Raw genomic sequence first — 24432 nt, forward strand, 5'->3', positions numbered from 1 at the left:
GCCTAGTATTTTGCAGCACTATTGCTTTGCCGCCCTGTTCTGAAAAGGACGCGCGCAGCTTTTACCGTTGCTGTTTGAATTTAAATTCAAATGATTTTCCCACTTTGATTCTCCTTAATGCAGTGCATGTAATTTCATTGTTTTGTATATAGGTACACAAGTTTATTCTCTAATACATTATTTTAATATTAATTTAGATAAAAAAAAAACAAATGCATAACAAACATTTAACATAGTTCTCTAAATATTTTTCGCCATCGATTTTTTTCTTCTTTTTGTGTACTTAGTTTACATCGTACATTATACATATTCATGAATGATGTATGTACACATACATGTACATATACTTACATATGGATGTATGTATGCACGTACTTTTTGTAAATTGTACTTGGGTCACTTTCAATGGTTGTTCTTGCCAAAATCATTCTCTAACTTACATATTGATTCTGTGGGGAGGGGGAATCGGGATCGGAATCCGATTCCGTATTCTCTTATAGTCTAGCAACATTAAACATCTATAAAAAATGTTCGTACAGTATATTTAGTTTAACTACGTCATATACGCACACATGTGTGTGGAAGTACATATGTACATACATATATAGTTTAACCGAAATTTTTTTACATTTTAGTTTTGTATAATTATGCAAGTATGTTTGTATCTATGTACATATGTATGTATGTAGTTGGTAACAGTCTTTTATCACGTTTAGTTTTGGTTATGCACATGCTGCAACATGCATAATGTATGGTACATAGGTATATAGTATAGTTTAATTGTATTCCGATTTAGACTAATAATTGTTTATCCTTCACATCCACTTCCCAACACTCTTCGGTGTGCGACGACTCTAAATTGAAGTTAACGACCACTAGCTCTACACATTTATGCGTTCTGTATGCATATGTGACTAACTCTACCTGGTACATAACGGTTAAAACAACGAACAAACAAGTATGTATGTATGCCTGTCTGCCTGTGTGGGGCTGCGTGTGAGTGGTCTGGGAAGGAGGGCGTGTGTGGCCGGCAGGCATTTAAAAAGTATTGTATGTACGTTGTCTCATGCTCACTCATGGGTTCAGTAGTAGTGGTTGCTGCTTTCTGAAAAGCAGCAGCAGATCGGATCCAACTAGATTCAAACTAGAATAAAACTATGTGTTCCATCATTTTGTTGAGCTTGCTGCCAAGACAGTGTTATCACATCATTGATGAAACCCTTCTTCAGTTGAGAGCCGATTCTTCTCTCTCTTCTGTCTTTGTCTTTATCCTCTGCCATCCTGTCTGTTTAGGACGGCCTGGCTTGATCCTGACCTGGATCCAGATCCTGATCCGGTCTATGTGGCTCGGAATCCGAATTCTTAGTTGCAGTGGCATTGTTCGCCTTGTTCTGTAGCTGCACCTCGTACTCGCTCTTGATGTTCACAAACAGTTCACTTTGCTTCTGATGCTCCTGCTGCAGGTTCAAAATAATTCGAATTATATACCAGGCTGTCATCAATGGTGTTCCGTAGAGTGTGAGATCACTTACCATAATCTCATCGAAACGCTGATTGGCATGAGGCAGCTCGTATCGATTGCCCTGGTCCCGTAGATTCCTGGCAACATTCAGCTGATGAGATAGCTTTCGTCCAATCTGGTCCAGGGAGGTGTTCAGCACATGCTCGATCTCTGCAAGGAAGGACAGACGTGTCAGGTGTCAGTAGATAAACTTAGGGATCCATCCAGGAATAATCTGGATAGAAGCTCACCTGTGCTGGGCATAAAGCAGCGCTTTGCTACCTTAACATCCTTCGGTTCCTCCAAGGCTGAGCTGCTCCTCTTTAGGGAAGGTCCCACTGGATTTGGGTCGGGTGTCAGTGGTACCTGGCACAGGTCGCATTGGGAGCGGGCGTCGCCGCCTCCATGGCAGGTGCATTCTGGTAGGGAGCTTGGTGACTTTAGTGCCGAGCTTTGAATGCTCCGCAGATGCTTAGCTACCGTCACATTGACCACGCTGATGCTCTTTGAAATTGAGGACTTTACGGAGGCAGCTTCGGGGGGAACTAGAGCCAAAGGCGGGGTCTTGGAGCTGCCCTGACCATGGCGGGATTCCGACAAAACTGATGAGTGGCCCAGGAAGGAGCTGTGATGCGGACGCGAATGATGGTGATGTTGATATGATTCTCCGAACTCGGACATGCTGCGACCGCCATCATCCTCGTCATCGTCGTCGTCGTCCTCCTCATCCTCATCATCCTCATCACCATCCATCTGAGACGGGTCCTCGTTGGACTTCTGCAGATTTTGGATGAGTCGCATGACGGCCTTCTCCAGCAGCGCCGGATGCTCAGAGGCGGGCACATCAATGGTGGACTGGGGAATCTGCGTGTTGATGATCACCGAAAATTTCTTCTTCATCTCTTGGACGCGCCGCTTGCCTTCCTCATCGTCCAGCAATGTGTTGACGCATACGAACGAATGAACCTTGTTGGTCTCCTTGTCGATCTCCAGGTAACCCTTGGACTGCAGGTAAATGATGTTTCCATTCCGGGTGAACAGACGGTACGTGGACTCACCATACGAGCTGTTACAGTCGTACACTGAAACAGATTATATGGGTTACGATTAATTGGAATTGCTAAAGAGATCACTTGAGAGATCAACGAAAGAGATTCTTACTCTGTCTTAGGGCCACGATCACCCAGCGTACGTCGTCATTGTGCATGAAGGTGAAGGGACTCAGGTTGCGCACCTCGTCTGTCATATAGCCCGCTACAATGCCGATTCGCTGATCGCAGTCGATGATTCGTCCATCTATCAGGTGGCGAGTGCGATACTCCAGCGAGTTAGCATCGATCAGCCGGCTGGCGATCTTCGGTGGACGGATGATCCTAGCACAGCCAGTCAGAACCTAAAGAAGAGTAAGAGCGGTATCAGTGATCGTGGATTCCCGGAGAGATAGTCAAGCATACAATATCGTTGCCGCTGATCGTGTGCAGAGGAATCACATCATCGCGACCTCGCGTCCTCCGAATCAGCTGCAGGCTCGAGCTGAAGGTGCTGGAGCGGACGCCACGAGGCGCATCGTCACTCCGGCGGAAGCAACCATCGATCTTCACCACCTCATAGGCTGTTGGTTCCGAACGGGGCCCCGCACGAGCCAATCTAGAGAAATTAAGAGAAGTTCAAGCTGCTGTTTAAGGAAGCCTTTGGATCAGAAATCCCAGTGACTCATACCGCACGCGAAAGCTGCGCCTGTCCTCGCGCAGTTTGCGATCGATGTAGTCCTCCTCAGACTTGCTGCGCAGTCGCGGCTCTCCATCCGCTTCTGAGTCTGCGGCGTGAACATCGAAGAGATTCTCCAGCTCGGTGGGGATCAACTGCTGTTTGAGCATGTTCTGGTCCTCAGGATGGGTAATCTGCATTATGCTCTGGCCGTACAGGTCCGTCTGACAATGGCCAAGGTGCTGCTCGATGCTCGATGAGATCAGCAAGATGTGGCCGTGGCAGGTTACGGTAAGGAAGAAGCTGTCCAGCATGCCCATCAGGGTGTCCGTGATCTGTGGGCGCTGGTGCTGCAACGTCTTGCCGAAGGCTGTAGGAAGTCCCCATTAGTACCGGTATCGCTGGCTCTATCATTGATCTTTGTTGGGATCCACTTACCGTGCTTCAGCCGAAGTCCGTGGGCAGCAAAACGGAGCACGGCCGTCTTGTCCACGCGTCTCGGCGACTCAGCCACATGGGGCACCATCGTGGAGAGCTCTTGGATTGAGCCATTCAGTTTGTCGCGTCGGTTCTTTTCGGCCCGGTTGCGTGCCTCCCGGCCGCTTTAAAGGAAACAAAGGGACAGGGTTGCATTTGTAAATTAGGTTATAAACGGCAACGGTTACTGTTATGTAAAGTCCGGCAACAGGACAGAAAAGAAATCTATTTCACATTAGGGTAGGTAATGACTGGGCATACAATATAATGAGAATTAAGCCGGCCGGAAGTATGAGCCAAAATACGCCAGTCTAAACTGAGATTGTAGAAAGGGAAGAGAGCTTCTACAGGTCTCAATTAAATAGAGCTGGAGGTGAAGAGCGAGAAAGAGAAGTAAGTTGGGTAAATACACCCTGTACTGCTAAGCTACTCTGTGTGTGTGTGTGAGAGAGAGAGATAGTCCGCGAGGCAGCTTCTCCATTCTGTCTATAATCCGGTTGCAGTTGATCTAATAGTCTCTACGAACTAGCTCAGCGTTAAACAAGACGGACAGAAGAACGGACGGATAGACGAACATGACTATGATCGGCTATTGATGCTCATCAAGCATACATATGTATATTTGTGAATATACTTTATAGGGTCGGCCATATAGCTATAAGAGAATCCAAATACTCAACAAAGGTGACACTTGACGTCATCCAGACTGAACAAGCCAATCGCGCCGACGGCCTATGTACATATCTCCCCTTCAGAGCGGGCACGACAACGACATTGTGCCAAGCAATGCACTGGAAAGCTTTGCCGGCTCGACTGTATTCTGTCCGTCCATCGTATATAGGGTGTATGCACGACTCATGAATTGGCATTTGGTGGAGGGTTACCCAGCCGACACTATTTCAGGGCAAAGGGGCACTATGCACTACCCGACAACGGGGTACCCGACTCCGTCAGTTCGTCAATCGATAATCAGCAACAGCTGGCTTCCGTCCGGGTGGTGGAGCGAAGGGGCGACTGGAAGCGATGTAAGTGCAATGATCACGTTCGTTTCGGCTCTGTTCGGTTCGGATCGATTCGATTGGCGCCAGCGTCTTGAACGCTATTCCTTGGCTACCACTTTTGATTACATAAAGTTCTCTCTCCCTCCCCTCTGTGCGACCGTCCGGCTACCCCTTCGATGAGTAATTTATACGGAAATGTGAGAGCATTGAGTTCGATTAGCAATGGCTACTACATTGTTGCGTTCACCCCGCTCGCTGATGTAATTTACTTTAGAACGCAATTGCAAAACAAGTTCGCAAACTACGAGTGCACACACACAGAGCGCGCACCGAGGTGCACGAGTAATGTAAACAAAATCATAACCTACAGGTATGTATTTTTTGATATTCCGACTCTTTAATATCCGCCAATATGAGTCTGTTTTCCCATGGTAGTTAAGTTCATATTTCGGTCCGGAAGGCTGCCTAACTTTTAGACAATACTCGTACAAAATCGCCATCATCTGACAGCCATGCTAAAATACGAGTAGTCCTTACGATGGGCACTGTTCTACTCGGTACTCTACATATTAGATTTATGTATGTTTTCTTGTATTTTATTCGAAATTTAAGGTGGCGTAAAAAATATTCAAATGCACTTCTTTCAGAGGGATATCACAGGATTCCTGCTGCGCTAACTCTAACTCATCAAGACGCACGGACAGACAGACATGTCTACATCTACTCGACTTTGGAAAGCGATAATGGTTTTGGCCTTTACATATACATATTTACACGCATTGAATACACCCCTATGCTCTTTGAGTGCCGCATATAAATATACTTTTGTGTTAGGTGTGGAAGAACATGCAGTGTACGGTGAATGTGTGTACAAATTTCGACTCCTCTGTTGATGTACAGGTATTCTCGTTAGGAATAGGTATATGTATGTATATATATACCCAGCAAACCAAACTCTCGCAAATGATATCCCACACGAGTCAAATGCGAGACTTAACACTACAAAACGCTCGCGTTTGGATCCTAAAATGATACGAATATAATACTTGTGTCGTTCATTTTGTGGCAGCGAAAGCATCATTTATGTTAAGCACTTAAACGCTTATATCTGCGTATTACATATACATACATATGTATTTAGTACATACAAGTGAAGGAGTAGCGTACTCCAAGAGTAGCAGGTGCCAAACACAATAACTCGTACTAATTGATAATCCTGAGAATCGGTGCCAAAGAGAACCAATTGCAATCCACTGAAGTAAGAGTACTCCGTGCTATTTTGGGGGTGAATTTTAGCAGCAGCGTCTCAAAAGGGGGGGAACTTGAGCTAAAATAATGAGGGGCGGCACTCAAAGTCTTTAAGAAGTTATCGGTAGATAATTTGTAAGACTCGACGAGGGTCGGCTACAAGAACTATTCACGTGCAAGGGCAGAACGCGCACCAACCAAGTAAATGCAACAAAAATAGATTGCGGTCCTCTAGCAAGTGAAGCTTGCACTCGAATGAAGTGCGATTTGCCAATTGGGATGGAATCAAAGCTAAAGCAATGGGGATGTTAAAATGTTTCAAGGGAGCTCCGAAAATGCACAGCAATACATTTGGTAGAAGTGAACTTTGTCGTATTTTAACATGTTTTCACATTAAAGTTAATCAAATAATCAGAAAGGCTCCTGTTTCCGCTTACTTTTTAGTCTTGCGTTTTCAGCCAAAACGTCTCGTTTTCGGTTTTAGGTGCTCCCGTTCTCACAAATTTTGGCATCGATATGTTTAATTTCCTCATTGATTCTGGCAAACAAAAACAGCTGATCTGGTTTCTTCGAAAATATACAGCGTGATAGAAATGGGGTTTTTTTTAAAATGCTTGTTTTGAAGCAAAACGACGGCAGAAAGTGCACGAGCTAAGAAGATCAAGGCATCTTAGATGCAAAACCTGTGTTTTCAACAAGTCTGACGAACTGTGAGCAACAGCATGCACATTGAAAATTAAATTGCTAATGGTCAAAAAATGAATTTGTTGCACCTACATCTTGAAATATATGCGGAGCGTAACAGCTGTCTTTTCCCAGATGTTCTGTTATGCGCATGGTACGAGCACAGTCTGAACTGTTACGCGCACATTTGTACTGTTATGCGCGAAAATTGTCCTATAAGTTACGGCAAATTGTTGTTGTCCTGACCAAATATTTCCCACTTTAAAGTTTTGGGTTAAAAAAAAAATAGAATATATGTATATATAAATATAATATATAAAATGTTTCGTTTTCAAAACAGAAGAAGCTTGCGTTTTGCGAAAACGGGACCACCACTTTACATATGTGTTTTCAAAAGTAAATAAAAAAAGGTTGTGAAAGTGAAAACCGGAGCCTGCCTGTATATGTAAAATGGTTAAGTAAATTAAGTTTTAATCAATTTAGAAAATAATATCTGCTAAAAGTATATGGAATTTTAATCTTATGATCTTTTATATATTTATATATTCTACATTTTTCTATACCGCATCTCATCGCTCTGTTTCCATGAACGAATTACCATCCGGTCGTTTTATCTTGCTCACTCTGACAGGGAGGGCACACTAGACGAGGAAGGGTGTGAGAGAGAGAAAGCGACCGTGTGGTAACCACGGGAAATTATTTTCTTTGATTACCGGGTATACAAATATGTCCGGTTAAGACAGACGGCCTTAAGGGACATTTTATAGTACATGCATTGTATTGTATTGTAATATTGTAATATCCTCCTCTCATTGATTGGAATATTGCCCTTCGAAAACTAGATAGTTCATATACAAAGTGTGTAAGTATTGTAAATACAATATGAGCTGGTGTGAAAAAATGGGTATTCGGGTATTCGACCTTGTAAACACTCTACTGGAAAAGCTCCACATCAGCGGCGGGCATGGCTCCTTTTTTTTGTGGGCGGTCCAGCAACAGCAAAGAAAAAACAATCAGCTCGACTCGACTCGAGCAGCAATGAGCCTCGTCACGCACAATGCATGTATTTTGCTCTGGCATTCTCGCTCCCAGTCTGGGGCCCACACAGGTGTGTAGTCGGGCAGTTTCTTCTGCACTTTTAGCTTGTGCGTCAGGCTGGCCCTGGCTGTCGAAGAATATACATATCTTGGAGTTGAAACCCATCACTGCTCTATTTCATTATGTAAGTCAATAATAAGACTATTAACATACGATCTATTCTTTTGATTTGATGTTCTTGCTGCAGCGCCTCCGTTGGTATCCCACCACTGACTACACCCTACACCTCGGGTGCACTTGTTGTTGCGCTGATTCTAGTGGTTCTAGTGCGGGACAAGTGGTCAGTTAATGTGGGGTCTTGGCCGCTCGATGTGCCAGCTTTTCAGCTGATTGCCAGCAACATTCCGTGTGCATGTCATTGTGCACGAGTATGTGTCCGCCGTCAGAATGTGTGTGCGTGTGTTTACACAACTTGTTGCATTTTCCGCTGAATGGCAAAGCGAGGCAGAGCTACGCCAAGTGTTCGGCCTCTCTCACTGTGTGCTGCCTGTTGCTACAATGTAAGCGATAACTGTACTGACTCTCGCTCCCGCTCTCTGTTGCGCTGCACCGCGCTGCACTGCGACCTTGAAACCATGCAGAAGCAGAGACATAGGATACACAGCAGTGCGACAGGGACGGCTATGCGAACCCATCGAAACGCATGGGATTTGGGAAAAGTCATTACGCGTACGAGTACAGCAGCAGAAAAAGCAAATACGAGTACAAACATAAATATTGCTAAGTAAATAAGGAAACAAATTCCGTATTCTGTTTATGGTCTGTCAATCAGTGGAGGGGGCTGCCGTGGGGTGGAGCGGACTAGGGACTGGGGGCATGCACGCGTGTGCAGCTCTTTTCTAGCCGCAAATTGGTCAAAATGATAAAAGATGAGGATCCGAATGTGGTCGCGGGTCGTCTTGAGTACGAAAATAAATCAGGGAACAAAACAGAAATTTGATAAAAATATAACGACCTCCTGCATCTGCACCATGGGACTAATCAGCCGCAGAGAGGTTCCTCGAGGGCTGCGACCCGGCACAAGTGTGCCTCAAACGTGGGAAGGAGCCCAAGGGAGAAATGTCAACGACGTCAGCGGCTAATTGAGAAGGGCAATCTCCAATCAGACTAGACACTCAACGGGTGGTGTGGAAAGAAGTGCGTAGGACGCATGAATGGGAAGCAAATTGGTGCCTGCGGCTCGGCCACGGGTGGATTCCGTCTCAATTTGCACAGTGGGGGATCAGAGAGTCAGAGTGTCGGATGATCGAAGAGTGCAAAAGGGGGGGATGGCGGATCTAAGGGAGGATTGGGGGACTCACCTATTTGAAAGCTGGAACATCTCCATCATGGTTTCGTGTGGATGCGGGTGTTGATGTTGGTGCGGGTGCGGGTGCGGGTGCTGGTGCTGGAGCTGCGGATGGTGATGCGAGTGCGAGTGCTGGTGCGGATGCGGCACTGGCATATGTGGATACTGATGATGCAGCGGATGCCGGTGAGCCGTATGAGCTCCAAAGCCGGGTCCTGGTCCCGTTCCCGTTCCAGTTCCGGGACTTCCTCCTGTAGCTGGGCCGTAGCCACCATAGCGAGTAACACCGGCTCCGGCTCCGGCTGCGACTCCGACTCCCACTCCGACTCCAGATCCCGCTCCGGCCGAACTGTACGGCGAATTCGGATACCACATATTCGGGTAAAAGCTAGGCGAGGCCGCTCCGTGCGGACCCTGCAACAGGCCCGGGGAATGTGCATAGGGATGCAGGCGGCCGCCCCCGCTTGAGCTCGAACCCGCCGGCGATCCTCCAGGAGCAGTCGGCATTCCCATCCCGGGCACTGGACTGGCCGGCGATCGGTAGTTGAAATGGTACACTGAACTTGATGGCGGTCGCAGCATCAGTTCGCAGTTGGAAGGGGTTGGCGACTGGTAGTAGCTGTTGGCAGCACTCCCGCTGCCGCTCGCTCCGTAGTCGGAGCCCAGCACAGAGCTCTCGTTCTCGTCCGGGTAGCTGTCGTCCAGTCCGTTGCTATCATCGCCATCTACATCATCTATAGCATCTCTGCCACCGACCCCGACCCCGACACCGACACGTTCACCTTCCTGGTTTGTTCTGCCGGCTGTTTTCGGTTGCAGTTTCAGTTCCGGAGCTAGTTCAGGCTCCGCGTCCCCGGCTTCTGTGTCCGGATCCCAGTCGATGGCGCTTGGATCGTATTCGGCCAGGTTGCAATCGGTTTTCCCCAGCGAAAGGAGGTCGGTGTCAAACCCGCTTTCAGTTCCGAAATCAGTTCTACTTGCGGTTCCACTCGCGGAAGCAGCTCGCGGTGTCGGCGCTGGTGGCTCGCCAAAGTAGGGAATGTCTTGCTGGAGGTCTTCAACGTCCTGACTCTGACTCGTGGAGGAGTTTCTGCTGCGGGTCGTCTCCTCCATGTTCTCCAGCTGAAACAGATAGGTAGACAGACAGAGAGAGAGAGAGAGAGAGGGGAGAGAGAGAGAAGGAGAGAGTGAGGGAAAGAAAGAGATCGGGAGATGAGACTTACATCAGTGGGAGCTTGACCTGGCAGCTTATAAGCATCCCGTCATTTCAATTACGGAATCAAATATTTCGATTGCTGATTATTCAATTGTTAAATTGTTGTTGCTTTTGTTACTACTGTTTCTCGATTTTTCGTTTGTTTCCATTTCCATTTCCATTCGTTTTCGAAATGATATTTGAAATTAAAAATAGATCAAAATTAAACAAAAAAGAAATCCAATTGGACGTTCCCAAACTTTTTTATGATCGAACTCGTAAAATTCTAGCGGCAATAAACGACTGTGAGTCATGGGCGGCGAGGGAGGGTACCGTGAAGGGCGCAAGTGTATGACAAAAAAGTAAAAGTCAAAGAACTAGTGAAACATACATATTCTTGGTTATTTATATGCGACTCTTGTCCTAGTGCCACCTATAAATAATACTCAAGCTACAGATCCGAGTATATAAATACTACATATATACATACATAAGTAGGTAAGTGAGTGTATACACAGATACATATGTATATACGTATTCAACACCGAGCCAAGGACATACATACTACATGTGTATATGCATCAGCGTTTTCACGGCAGATCTTTGAACTATATTTACTCCTCGCTTTGTCCATTCCATTTCCTTTGTCACACATATTTATGTATGTAGATACATATATCATTCTTCTGATTTGGACGGGTATGACCAGGGGAGGAAATGGCCGTGATTGAATTGGTGTGAAGACTGAAGGAAATTTTATCCGTTTCTTGTTTTTTCTTCTCTCTTGAATTCGATATCCTATTTCCATTCAACAGCTATATTTACCTTAGAAAATGAGGAGTGTCCATTCATGAATAATATCATTCCATCGAATAGACAATCAAATATTTGACACCCACAATTTAAGAGTACATATATGATTTCTCTTTGATCTACCAGAAATTGGTAAGAGATATACAGAAGCAGGGCGGATAGACAACAGTTGAGAAAAATAGACCACAGACAGTCTACGGACAGATGATAGGAGAAACAAACAAACGTACGAGTATGTTAGATGGACAAGGTGCAGACAGTACGGAGACAGGCATATCTTTCATTTATTTAAAAAGTAGACCCATTCTCCCATTGATTGGCCATATCCCTGCGCGCTTCCGTTGCTTTTCCCTATCTCAGTCTAGTTATCAGTCTAGTTATAGTCACCCCCCCCCTACATCTGCACTGGGAAGTGCTCCGCCTTTCCCCTGCTATTACAATCTTGGAGTACGAGTATCTGGCACTGGCACTGGGAATGGGAATGTGGGGGCTGAGCAAATACGGAACCCGAACAAATACTTGACAAGAAAGTAACTAATATGCAATTCGAGTGTTATTATTTTTAGCTGATTATCATACACGTTTTTCCCGTAGACTGTTCGGGTATATTAGAAAACAGGCAGGAGCAATTACTTTCCACTGTTCTACATAAAAATACATAATATTCCATGTCTAACTTGTTGCATGAATGAAAGGATTGCAGCCTCCAAAAATATATTTAGACTGATTGCCTTCCCCTGACCCTTCTTCGGACAGACATCGTCAAACCGAGCGGGTGAGATCCACTTGAAGCACCCGAAGAACACATAGCGGGTATCACCCAGTCGGAATACTCGACTGTAGTGCGCCTATTTGTTTTTTCTCGCTTCATACTTTGTTCTGTAATTGTTCTCGAGTGCATGCCAAATATTAGGGGCAGGAGAAGGAGACTAGACAGAGACATGTCAATTGCTGCCAAAATCGCTAGACGGCGTCGACGCCGTCGTTTGCAAATCGCTTTTTGCACGGCTTATGAGTGAAATGAAATCTAGGAAATTAAAGGAGCGGACACATAGTGTAGCGAGTCTCGGAGGATGGTCCGCAGGAGAGTGTCGACAAGTGTATGCTTCCCAGAGATACTGATCCCTCGCTTGAATGTTATCATGGAAAGCAAAGATGAGGCACTGATCAAACCACAAATGAAATTATCCATTTTTATAGCCTTATATCTTGTCCAGATATCAAAATAAGTTCAAGAATTTTCATAATGGGTTGCATCGTAAATAAAAACTAGTTCTCTAGAATTACGATGTTATTCTTATGCGATATTAAGAAATCTACCGATATCAATGGCATAGTCGTTCGTCTATTGATAGATGATACATATGTAAGTATGACTGTACGACTTCCATATCATCCCATTGAGCATAGGCGGAGAAACGTTGCCGGTTCCGCTCGATTAGGCCTCAGCCCGCTGTGTAATCTAGATATGATATTTATATGGTCTGGAGAGTGTGTGTTGGGCAATTATAATCGTCGTATTTAACATGAATATGACTTTTGATAAGCCGCCAGTGTCGACAACGACAACGACGACGATGACGACGACGCCGACGCCGACGCCGACGCTTGTTTGCTCTTCTCGATTGTGTTTGGGCCAATGACCATGGCCAGACACCCACAAATGGTTTTTGTTGATTTGTGAGAGGTACGCTGAGGTCAGCCTAGGGCAGGTATTATGTGGGGTATGGCTTACGTTATGAGTACGAATATATATATATCCTCCAAGTAAGGACCATTTTTAATAATTTAATAACTACCTAAGTACATAGTACATAAGTACGAATGCAGAATAAGCCCTCTGGGTGATGCACCCACAGTTCGTCTGCCCAAGAGGAAGGCCAGATGTTCTGGCCAGTAGAGATCCAGAGATGGCCACAGATCTTGGCCGCACTGAATGTGAAACCGTCATAATGGAAGCTAGCTTTAAAGCCAACTATTAACAGCCACTGGAATGGATGACTGCTCATAGGAGAGATGCCCGAGAGATCTTTCACTACGAGGAGAGAGGAGTTACTGTGCAGATGTAACGGTTGCAATTTCATCAACTCTCACAGCGCATTCACCACCTTTTTCTGCCCACTTCGCACTCCCCACTCCCCGTTCTCCTCTGCCCGCCGACCTTCAGCCTTGAGCCCAACATAAATCAATCATTAAATATTTATGTGCAACACTAACGGTAACAATAACAACAACCATAACAATCAAATAAAAGCGAAAAAGAGATGGAGAGACGGCTGGAGAGAAGCAAAAATCAATTTCACTTACATATTTTGCGCTGTTTCTTCGCCTTCTGCATGAAGCGAGCGTTCGAAAGCTTTTTCTCGCTCCTAACCTGCTCTGCTTCGCTCTCCTTTGCTCTGCTCTGCTGTGTTTCGGGGCTGGATGCAAGCTTTCTCCTCCCGCTCGCTCTCTTGTTTATTTCAATGGCACAGCCGCTGTCTGCTGCCCGCTCCTCTCTCTTTCTCTTGCTCTGTCTCTGTCTCTGGACAGACAAGACTGTCCGTCTCGCTCTGTCTGCCTACAGTGAGGGATTTCGGATTTCGGAGTGGCGCGTCCAGGAGGGGTTTGCCAGCTAGCGCGCTGGGCAGGGGGGGTGGGTGATATTAGCAATTTATATATTTTGTATTACTTTGTTGTTGTACTGATAGCTCTGTTGTGCAGTTGCAATTACAGTTGTTATCTTCTTGCCGTACTTTTTGTTGAGTCGGTTTTTCTTGCTGGCCCTATCTGTGGTTCTTTGTACTTGAATTTGCGTGCTTTTTGATTTAAATATACATATGTGTATTTGAAAAGAAAATTAACAACAAAACAAAGACCACTGAATGGTACAATTATAATTGAAGTATGTTCCTTTTAGTATTTTCTGGTACTTTCACTTTTTTGGTATTTTCACGGTATTCGGTTATAGCATATTTTGCTAGTTTCTTGTTGTTTTTTAGCTAGTAACTGGTTATAGCATTTCAGGTAACTTAGTTTCCTGTGTACTTGCATGATATTTTATAGTTATACTCTCCTGAAGAGCAGGTGTCTTTAACTCACACGCCGAATACATTTTCAATTGGCTAATTTTCCTGCACTACATATTCCAGTATTATTTTGGCTGACGGGAATAGGGAGTAGGTTTTCAGTCACATTTTCGACCTGTAGCTGCTTTTTTGTTGCTCGATCTCTTCACTTTTGCACTTCTTATTATTTGCATATACATTTATATTTGTTGTGTATTTTTGTTGTTGTTGCGGGTATTTTTTCAATATTTGTACAGCTGGAGGTAGTTTTTGGTGTTGGATGTGTTGCCGTTGTGTTCGTAACGAGCTTCCAGCAAGTGTTCAATTGTTGTTGCTAAAGAAACAAAAAAACATAAGGAGAAGAAGCGCGTTGAAAAAGAATTTTTTTTATTTTTATTTCGTGTTTCTTGATTTTTGTATGTTTTATTGCTTGTTCACACAAGTGCACTGAAGTAACAAAACAACAAATTCGATACAAACAAACGCTTTTTGTAAACTTGATGTTTTTATGTTCGAAGGTTTTAATTCAATTTTTAACAGAAGTCCTTGAATTAGCAATACTAAATTGAATTAGTAAATATATTTATTATTTTTCTGCCGAACTTAAACATTCAAGCCTTTCAGATCGAAGAAACTTCGTAAACGAATGTGGCAGAACTTCTCTAATATCTTTCATTGTATCATGGTATCCGACCTGTTGTTTTTTTTTAAGACTCGATTCAAATGTAATTTAGATGTTGCTGCGGTGTGCGTCTGCTGTTTTGCTAATCAACGGAATACTTTAATTTATATATGTACATATGTACATACATATGTATGTACAAATAGATATGTACGGGTAGGAACCAACACAAAAATGTTTTTGTTGATCGAATCGGGGCTTTCACCTGTTGATTTGTTGTTTATTTTCTCTGTTGCTGTTGCTGCTGTTAAATGCTTCTAGAATTCGTTTTTTATTATATATTTCATTGTTTTGTGGCTCGCGTGAAGCTTTTTATGAAAATATAAACCGGTTGGAGTCGCGTCGCAGTTAACAGCAGTCAGAGGGGTGTGTGGAGAGGTGTGTAGGGCGAGTGCAGGGGCTACGTCAGTCAATATGTACCAGTATTGCTCGAAGAAAAGTTCTCACACGTGAGAGAATCTCACAGAGAGAAATAACGAGCAGAGATTTTAGTGAGGAGTTTGTAGAGCAACTGTTGATGATATTGCATAGAGGAGATCATTGTCTTAGCTTGTGAATAGGTTATAGCTTCCTATATATGTAAATTTGTACACACATATGTACATAAGTATCAAATCGGCAAGATCATCATTTGTGGCCCTACGAGCCAGATTGATTATTCATCTGGATAATAGAAGTCGCATTAACATATGTTAGTCTCTTCCCTACATGCATACATACACACATATGTACACATGTATGTAAATCTTTCCTATACTTGTTTCTAAAGATCCCATATTTCCGAGCAATACCATCTGGAAAACCTTCTGGTCTTCAGTCCGATTAAAAATCTATTATTTTCCATACTCTCACCCAAGAATCCCAAACCAATGCTTTGCAATGCATAATCTCTCTCGACTCCTTTTATAATGTCCTGTATTTCAAGGCTTTCGCTGAACTGAATTTCCTAAGCTCCTAAGCAAAACTAACGACGCACACTTGTACAGAAAAGAATACGGATGTACGACAGTGCCTGGTTGTGTGAATTAAACTCAAGTGGCGCTTGCCATTCCAAATCAAATTCACCGACCTCCTTTGGGGGATAGGACTTTTGCTTCTTTTTGCTCAACTTCTTGTTCCTGGAAAAAAGCTCACAAAGCAGCACATTCCCCCACACACCCATAAGCATATACATATGTATATGTATGTATGATATGTACTATGTATATGCATTTGTATATACATACGTACATATGTATGTGTGTATGCATGAGTGAAGCAAGGACAACTGAATCATGAGCCACTGATGTTTTCGCTGCGGGAGGCGCCTAATGTGGGTGGGCGTGTGCCGCTCTGGAGCTCTGGAGACGACAGACGTCTACGTGTGGGCGTTCGCCCGTGTGTCTGAACGAGTGCTACAGTGAGAGCTCCGCAGGGGAACGTTGCGAGCCGCGTCTCTGCATTTATACCCGATACTCAGTCAGTATGGCTCCACTCACCCAGAGGGCGCGTAATGCACGATGAAGAGATTGTGAGAGAGAGGAAATGAGAAAGCGCGTGAAGGCGTTGCGTAGCTTTAATAATGATCCGATCTAAATCAAATTTAATCTGGTAGATATGGTTATTCTCTACCGTAATTTCCAAGTACGCATATAACAGTGTGATATCTCTGAGCTCTAGGCGCTCATCGGGACGAACAGATAGACAGACAGACAGAGAAAGCTATATCGAAACGGCTGTTGATGCTGATCAAGCATATGTATACTGTATAGAAAGAAGCTATCTTCTGGACGTTACTCTTTACTCTGAGTATCGGGTATCAAAAAAGCGCCAAAAGTCGGTTGATAGTCGGTTAAACTTGTAGTTTTCGTCGTTGGTTCCCTGCATGGAGGTAGCACTGTGCGCCGTGCTTGCCTGTTTGTTTGCACAGTTCTGTCGGAAAAATGGCACGCACGCCGGAAAAATCTTTGTGAGTATTTCCCATTGCTATGGTTCGTGCTACGGTTGACAGGCAACACACACGCACCGCCATTCCATCTTGCACCAATTTGCACCCATCACCCACACCTACCCCAGCGCCACCCACATGCACCCACATGCTGCACTCTCTCTGCATCTGCATCTGTTTCTGTTTCTGTCCCACTCGCAGAGGTCCGCGTCTGGGGCCTGGGTCAATCAACCGACTGCGGGCCGTAATTGCAAAGAAACCACAACAAAATTCAAATGTAATATATAAAAAAAAACTTTTTTGTTCTCCCCCCCTCGCTTTTCGCTTCTATCTCTTTTACCCCAAATAATTCTCTCTCTCTCTTTCTGTCTGTCGGCGTGTGTGCTTTTGCACTCGGTTTATTTGCATTTCAGACGCGACGTAGAAAAAAATTAAAATAAATTCAAGTGCTTCGTCCAAAAGAAAAAAAATGAGACAGTATGCGAACAACAAAAATGTTGGCGAGCAAAAGGCAAAAAAGCAATTTAGCAGTGATGGGAGTGGTAAAGCGAGACGGGGGGAGGGAGTGTGTTGAGGGATTATCAAAAAGAATAACAAAAGCGAGAGCAGAGCACGAAACGACAGCGAGAGCACAAAATAAATAAATTATATAATTTGCTTTGACGTTTGCTGAGCCCCCAGTCCCTCTCCCAGCTCGGCCACATCCCCACCCCTTCCTTTGTGGGTTTGTTTACATTTCTAATAGTTGAAGTTACATCAAATAATCTCCCCCTCCCCAGCCCACGTTGCTCTACACGACGCCCCCGTTCCGTCGGATTAGATTCACTTTGAACTGTGGGGCGTATACGCAATATTACGTATACGGCGATACAGCGCGCTCTCGCTCCTCCCGCTCTCTCTGTCTTTCGATGGTTGATTTATAAATAGAGGAATAACTGACAAAATAGATCATCCGGAGAGGATCAGTGGGGACGCGGGTGGTCTGGCTGCGGTTCTGGATATGAGGAATCTCATTAAGGAGTTCTTTCCATTTTGTCCCATTTCATCTTCAATTTAATTGAATGTGATACAGGTTCTGGGCTATACGATTACACACAAAAATACCTTTTGCTGCACGCGTTGCCCTCCCACCACCCCTCCCAATAGCATGTCCTTTCAGCTTACCAAAGGAATTACGCGCCATTCTCCAAAATAGCAAAAATAACAAGCATAGACACACAGACAGAGAAGGAAACCATCGACCAGCTTCCCCTCTCCCTCTCCAACTGCTTGCTCTTGAACTTTTGCCTGCTGAGTCGGTGTCAACTGCTTGCTCCCTCTCTTGCCTTGTCTCGCTCTCGCTGCAGAGTCTGTCTTTGCCGCCTGCCTCGACCTGGCCCAATGCTGACGATAACCAGGGACGCTGACGTCGACCACTGTTTTTGCCAATATTGGGGACATCAGGTGGTGCCTGGCCAAAAATAGCGGCATACTTGAGAGCGACTGGTACGGCAAGAGAGAAATAGAGCGGGAGAGAGAGGCGAGCCCAGAGCGTGGACATTTGAGGTTTCAGTGTACTTCTGTGGTTTGAGCACGTTCCGAGATAAATTCCGTGTGCTCTCTGGATCATGTTATATTGTTGCATGTTTACTGGGTGTGTGCGTAACGTGCCGTAGAAAAGATTGCGCACACGCATACGCAGAAAATAGTAGAACCCCACTAAACACCGATCCAGACTATACTGATTCGACTAAAATACCATCCTAAGATGGCGTCAAGCTATCTCAGATTCTATGTTTGGGACCCCCTCTCTCACCATTAAAATTCTCATCCAATTTAGATTCGATCCATCGATAAACCTTTGTTTTGTCAGTTTCGGCATGCGGCATTTAGAATTCTCGCTCGATCGATTTGATTGCGCCTAATTTATGGGCCAATCGTTTTGCTTGCGGATGACGAAGCAGTCCCAGGCGAAAGCAGTGTCACAGCAGATTGTTAGCTGATTCGGAAAAGCCAGACCTGCTGAATTTTCCAAATTTCACATCAATTGTTTTCAAAAAACTTGTTTCAAAACAAACAAACTGTTCAACAGAATAAATGTCTCAATAATAAAAAAACCATTTCTGATTTCTAAAATTAAACTAAAATGCCTCGTATTTATGCCTGTTACTCTTAGGGTAACAGCAAATTATTAAAAGTCTGAATTAATATAATATGCTGTATTTTTGTTGGATTGCTTCTTATTTTTTCTTAGAGTGTACGAGGGTCTTTGAAAACGTCTCTCCTTGAAATATTATACGGCGAAAAGTACCAATTTATTGTCTAGGTTAGGTTATCAATTGCTCTTGCTCAAGTTCAGGTCTGCTTCAGTACAGGTTCGGCTTTTCTCGGGCCGAAGCTTTTGCTCCGTCTGTCTACAGCTCTGGCTCTGCTCCGGCTCTGTGCTGTGCTGTGCTGTCTGCGCCTCCCGCTCTACGCGGTTTCCACGGCGAGCTTTCAGCTTCTCGGCGCTCTCGCTCTCGCTTTTACTCTCTCTCTCTCTCCCTCCGCCTGTCTGTATGCCACTCTCCAGCGCTCAGCCAAACAGGGCTGCCTGCCTGGCTGTTCTCTCAGACGCGACGTCAGCAAAAAATGTATGAAGGCGACAAAAACAAAAATTAATAAAACATACGTATGCACGTATGTACACATTTATGTATGAGAGTAAGCGAATATCAAAAAGTTAAAAAGCACTTATGTATGTGTATAGTATGTACATATGTATGTATGTATATATATTTATATATGTATAATTAACAACATTTGAAACATTCTCCTCGAGACGCAATTGCCAACATCAAAATTAACATCAGCCCCATACCTACATATATCCATCTACACCACCATCCCCGTGCCCGTCCCCATCCCCATTCCCACTCCCCACCCCGGCAACACTTTTGTGAGACATGCGACGCAGAAATTAATTATCAAACATAAAACAAAACAAAACACACACTCAAACAAGAGCCACATTTCGGACAACAGCCCAACAACAACGGGAATGAAAAGCAGAGCCAGCAAAAATAATAAAAATAAAACATAAAAAGGCAAGGAAAACCTTGAAAAAATAAAACCGAAAAAATTCGACAGAAAAAAAACCAAACGAAACGTTTTTTATTGAATGGAACTCGGAATTGGACGCCAAGCCATTCGAAAAGTGTTAGTTTTGCTATTATTACTTCATGTTGCCCCTAAAAATTGTAATATTCGCCATTATTATTAGCTTTTTCTCCTTATTCTCAGTTGTGCTGTCAAGGCTGAGTACTGGGGAAGTTCAGAGGTTTGCGACCCCATAAACCGTATACACACTGTATTCATGCTATACTCCACTTGTCCGTCCAGCTATCAGAACGAGCACCTTGATCTCGTACACCCGTCAGACGAGAGATGTGAAATTTTGTTAGCGCTTTTTATGAGACTCTGCCGCATGGAAATGCCCTCATTGTTATCATACAAAATGCGTAGTCATTTTCCAAATTTTCAGGAAATCAAAGAGGGCTTGAAGAAAATTCGGGATTTTTCTTTATAGTAGATATTTAAATATTCCATTATTCTGATAAATTGGCTCCCAAATCTGTGAGCTTGTCCACCATTTTGCATGTGTGGTTTCAAATCAATCAAATAAAAGACTGGGAAAAATCGGGCTTGTACGGTGTTAATTCTCTCGTTGGGTATCCTTATAGTCGGTAGAGTCGTCGGGTCTTTGGTTTGATTATTTTGTCAAAAATAAAAATAAAAAATTAACTAAACCAAAAAAAGAAACTGGAAATTCATTAATATGTTAATTTTTTTTTGTCTTGGCTCATTGATTGTGTCTGTGTGACTGTATGTCTCTGGCTCTGTATCTGTCGTCTGCCTCTGTGTGTGTCTGCCTGAAGTTGTTGCTTTTGCCGTTGGCTAAGCAGATTTTGGGATTTCAGGCAATGTGATTTTGTGAATTGAACATTCCCTAAGCCCCAGACAGAAAACAGCAGAGGTGCTGGCCATTTCCAGGTCTTAGTTCTCGGGTTTCGATCACGCTCCGTCGAGGCGATCAAAAGGCGCGCGCGCAGCTGATTCCAACACAAAATTGTACATACTTGTACATACATTCATACATTCATGCATTTTCACGTTTTATATTTACAGTCTTGTACAGTAAAAGCTCGCTGAGGTGCACACACTCCGATCACAGGAAGAAGCACGTCGATTCTGCAGTCTTTTAGAAATCTATTCGCTCGAAACAGCTTTCCCTGTAAGTCGTATTTTCTTGGTGGTCTAACTTTTCCTTGTATTTCGAAAATTTTTCACATTTGTTTCACTCTTTTTTTCTTTTCAACTTTACACAAAACACACATACAATTAAACACATATACAACCAAAGCGTTGATAGGAAAGAAGAAGCAGTGCACCCAATTTTGTGTTTCGGTGTTTCAGGTGCTGATGTTGTTGTTGGTGTTGCTGTTTCCTCTGTTGCTTTTTGGGTCTTTGGTCTCACTGTTTGATATTCCAATTCGATTGGTTAGCGTTTGGGCGCCGCCATTTACGCTGCTCGAGCGTGTTCTTTGCATTTTCAAAAAACCGAAACAGCACTCGCACGCATACAAAGACGCACACTCACTCTCACAGAAAAAATAATAATAATAATAAATAAGAATGAGAAACAGCGAGAAAGAAACAGCGATTCGAGGGAACCAACCGAACGAGCGTACGTCGCGACGCGTCCGTCCCGAGCCGCTACAGAAACAAAAATTAATTACATATATTGAAATCACAAACTAAACTAATCAGCCAGACCAGGCCGTAGCAGAGCAGAGCAGTGGCAGCGACAGAGAGGAGAGCAGAGAGCGAGCGAATCAGCTGCATGAAAGCTAAATACTAGTACAAGAAAAAGCTTGCTCAGCGCTTTCTCAAAGCGGGTGTGCGAAAGAGAGAGACAGAAAAAGGGAGAGAGAGAGATGTCTGTCTGCGTTGTCAAGAAGACCTTGACTAAGGTTTCCGGCCGGGAAACCGTTACATCGCTCAGATTGAGTATTACACTATACAGCGGCAGCATACAGAAGCATTCCGAGAGAGAGCTTATTTCGGTGTAAGCTTTTCGAGCAGCAGAGAGCAGAGTGACGCGACAGTTTGTCGCTTTTTAGTCTATGAACTTGACGCTTGATTTTTACACCATGTACGCCTCCCCGCAACCCCAACCTAATCCATCACCACAATCACCACACAACACAAACAACCAAATTTATAAACACAAACACACAAAAGCTTGCCGAGGAAAAGAGCAACAGCAACAGCAACTACAATAGGAAAAGCATAATTGCCGAACGCCAGATTTTTAATAAGCGGCTGGTGTTGCGCCTTTGTCGTTGCCGTTGTTGCTGCTGCTGCGTATGATGTTACTGTTGTTCGCGCTGCACTGGAAGAAACTATGGAACAACAAGCTATGCTGGAGGCGCCACCTCGCCATCCGCTGCAGCAAGGCCTAAGCAAAGCGAAGACGCGTCGTTGGACTTGGACTGATGCCGACTGACTGAGATCCAAGTCCAAGGTAGTCCTTAAAGCTGGGCCAGGACGTGCTCAGACAGCTTTCGGTTTGACAAAAGCTTTTCGGCATCCCCTATACTCTGCTCCGATCCAAAGGAGTTGGAGCAGTAGGTAAGAGCACAGCAGAGCAGACAGGGCGCATACGCAACATTCGAAATGCGTGAAAACAGTCTCACCATCTCGCTTTCACCCCTAGAGCTTGGAAATAGAAAGGAGTGCGCGTCTTGCGCTCCTCTCTACACTTCTTGGTTTATACGTTTACTTGTTTAATCTTTCGATAAGACAATCAAAATAATAAAAAGTGCGAGAGCGCTATAATGAAGACTTCCACAGCATGTTACCTGCTAGACCGATGTTTTGTTATGATGCATCGGATTCGAAATACAAAGGCTTGAACTATCTCACAACGAGAGGATAATATGTAATCGCAATGATTTTCTGGAGATCAGTAGATAGTAATAGATACAAGCTCGACTGGAAATTGAGCATAGAGGATAGAGTAAAGAAGGCCACAGTGGCCCTCTAAACCTGCAGGAAAGCCATCGGACTAAAATGGGAATGACCCCCTATATAGTTCGGTGGCTTTACACCGCCATCATACAACCGATCATGCTCTATGGAGTGGTGGTATGGTGGCCAGCCTTAGACAAAAGGACATGCCTCAATAAACTTAGCAGAGTTCAACGCATGGCAGAGCTATGCATAACCGGCGGGCTACGCACTACTCCAGGGGAAGCCCTGGATACTGTGCTGGACCTCCTCCTGTAGATCTCATGGGAAAGAAGGTGGCAACACTTTCCGCCCTCAGAATGAGAGAAGCCAGACTGTGGAAAGCGACCGCGGTTGGGCACTCGGCAATCCTAACGAGACTCCCGCAATTACCTGAGAGGACAGATTATTGTATGATCACCTCTCGACGCCTTTCCAGGTATCAATCCCACCTAGGGAGGACTGGGAGATGGGCGAACCAGGACCCGCAAATGCGGTTCATTTCTACACTGATGGCTCAAAGTTAGACGGCCGCGTGGGAGGCGGAGTCTACTGCAGCGAGCTGAACATCAGTCACTGCTTCAGGCTCCCGGACCATTGCAGTGTGTTCCAAGCGGAGGTTGTAGCCATCAAGGAGGCCATTTCTATTGTCTCCAAACTACTTCTAGACACGCACTTAGTGTGCGTTTTCTCGGACAGCCAAGCAGCTATTAAAGCTTTGGGCTCAATATCGTCGAACTCAGCGACTCTAAATGACTGCAGAGCAGTTAGATCTCTTCCTTATATGGGTCCCAGGCCACAGGGACATCGAGGGGAACGACGCCGCCGACGAGCTAGCCAGGCAGCGTACTACGACTCCTCTCCTATCGGAGAGGGAGCAAGGAGCGATGCCCTTGGCTACGTGCAGGCTCCTAACGCACGAATTGTTCGAGCAAAATGTCAATAGGAGATGGCAGCAAGCCGTTTTCTGTAAAGTCTCAAGATTGATATGGCCATATCGATCGAAGAAGCGCTCAGCCGAGCTGTATAGACTCAGCAGAGCACAGTGCTCTGCAGTTACTCGAGCCATTACGGGACACTGGCAGATCGGCACTCGTGCCTCTAGACTGTCAATCCCTCATAACGACCTCTGCAGGAGTTTTCGCGACGAGGAAGAGGAGGAATCGGTCCCCCAGTTCTTCTGCCACTGCCCGGCCCTTGGAAATCGTCGTCTTCGTATTCTCGGGGCCGCTTTCCTCACGGACATTTCGGACCTGTCTGAAATCAAACCAGGGACCTTGTCCAAATTCATTCAAGCCTTCGGATGGGACTGCCCTTAATTTGCAGCAGCTTGTTCTCCACGGTTTTTACGCATTGAGAAGGGGCACACGCCCATGCGGCATCACAACGGACCTTTTTGCAGGTTAGTACAGGCTACCGCCTGAACCTAACCTAACCTAACAGATACATGAGTACATAGACTTTCCATACACTTTTATCCTGACATTATCTTATAAATCTATTGAAAGTTTACTAAATAAACCAATTGACATATAATTCTATTGACTTTGGTGTGAAATCCTATAAGCAAAAGTTCACCTTTTCAGTGTTTTTTTTACATTTTTACAGTCATATTTTCCTTAAATAATATCACCTTTAAGAAAGATGATTCTTGATAACAGTTTAGTCTCAAAGTCTCTCTTACATATTGAACTATCTAAAGCAATCTCAGAAAATTGGCATATATTTTTATAT

The 24432-nt window shown here is 44.5% G+C and overlaps 1 protein-coding gene and 2 long non-coding RNA genes across 7 annotated transcripts; 2 read left to right on the plus strand and 1 right to left on the minus strand.

Moving 5' to 3' along the window:
* Positions 1–525: 525 nt before the first annotated feature.
* On the minus strand, positions 526–21842 carry LOC108163755. Of its 4 annotated transcripts, none has more exons than XM_017299228.2 (10): positions 21365–21842; positions 13320–14393; positions 9018–10126; positions 3647–3810; positions 3221–3578; positions 2956–3148; positions 2663–2894; positions 1753–2583; positions 1533–1672; positions 526–1457 (listed from the first exon to the last, which is right to left on the minus strand). In XM_017299228.2, the coding sequence occupies exons 3-10, from the start codon at positions 10115–10117 to the stop codon at positions 1290–1292; spliced, it is 3186 nt and encodes a 1061-aa protein (XP_017154717.1). In that variant the 5' UTR covers positions 10118–10126; positions 13320–14393; positions 21365–21842; the 3' UTR covers positions 526–1289. The 4 variants fall into 4 exon arrangements, with proteins under 4 accessions (XP_017154717.1, XP_017154725.1, XP_033254480.1 ...); XM_017299236.2 differs by lacking the exon at positions 21365–21842 and adding an exon at positions 20813–20901; XM_033398589.1 differs by lacking the exons at positions 9018–10126; positions 21365–21842 and adding an exon at positions 20813–20901.
* On the plus strand, positions 4007–7299 carry LOC108163772. Of its 2 annotated transcripts, XR_001775714.2 has the most exons (4): positions 4007–4710; positions 4819–5056; positions 5122–5265; positions 5334–7297. It is a non-coding gene; the product is annotated as an uncharacterized LOC108163772 (long non-coding RNA). The 2 variants fall into 2 exon arrangements; XR_001775713.2 differs by having other exon boundaries at positions 4014–5056; positions 5334–7299.
* Positions 20000–22533, plus strand: LOC108163782. The gene is made up of 3 exons (XR_001775715.2): positions 20000–20757; positions 20815–20920; positions 21050–22533. It is a non-coding gene; the product is annotated as an uncharacterized LOC108163782 (long non-coding RNA).
* The last annotated feature ends 1899 nt before the right edge of the window (positions 22534–24432 follow it).

This window comes from Drosophila miranda, chromosome XL (genome assembly GCF_003369915.1).
Source record: "Drosophila miranda strain MSH22 chromosome XL, D.miranda_PacBio2.1, whole genome shotgun sequence".
In the NCBI taxonomy this organism is placed as follows: domain Eukaryota; kingdom Metazoa; phylum Arthropoda; class Insecta; order Diptera; family Drosophilidae; genus Drosophila; species Drosophila miranda.

What these genes read in the sequence shown, in the direction of transcription:
- LOC108163755 (XM_017299228.2), bottom strand. Translation starts at nt 10,117, where the DNA reads ATGGAGGAGACGACCCGCAGCAGAAACTCCTCCACGAGTCAGAGTCAG. An exon ending in CTGCTTTATGCCCAGCACAG is followed by an intron (nt 1,673 to 1,752) that starts GTGAGCTTCTAT and finishes CCTTCCTTGCAG; the next exon opens with AGATCGAGCATGTGCTGAAC. An exon ending in AGCGTTTCGATGAGATTATG is followed by an intron (nt 1,458 to 1,532) that starts GTAAGTGATCTC and finishes TTGAACCTGCAG; the next exon opens with CAGGAGCATCAGAAGCAAAG.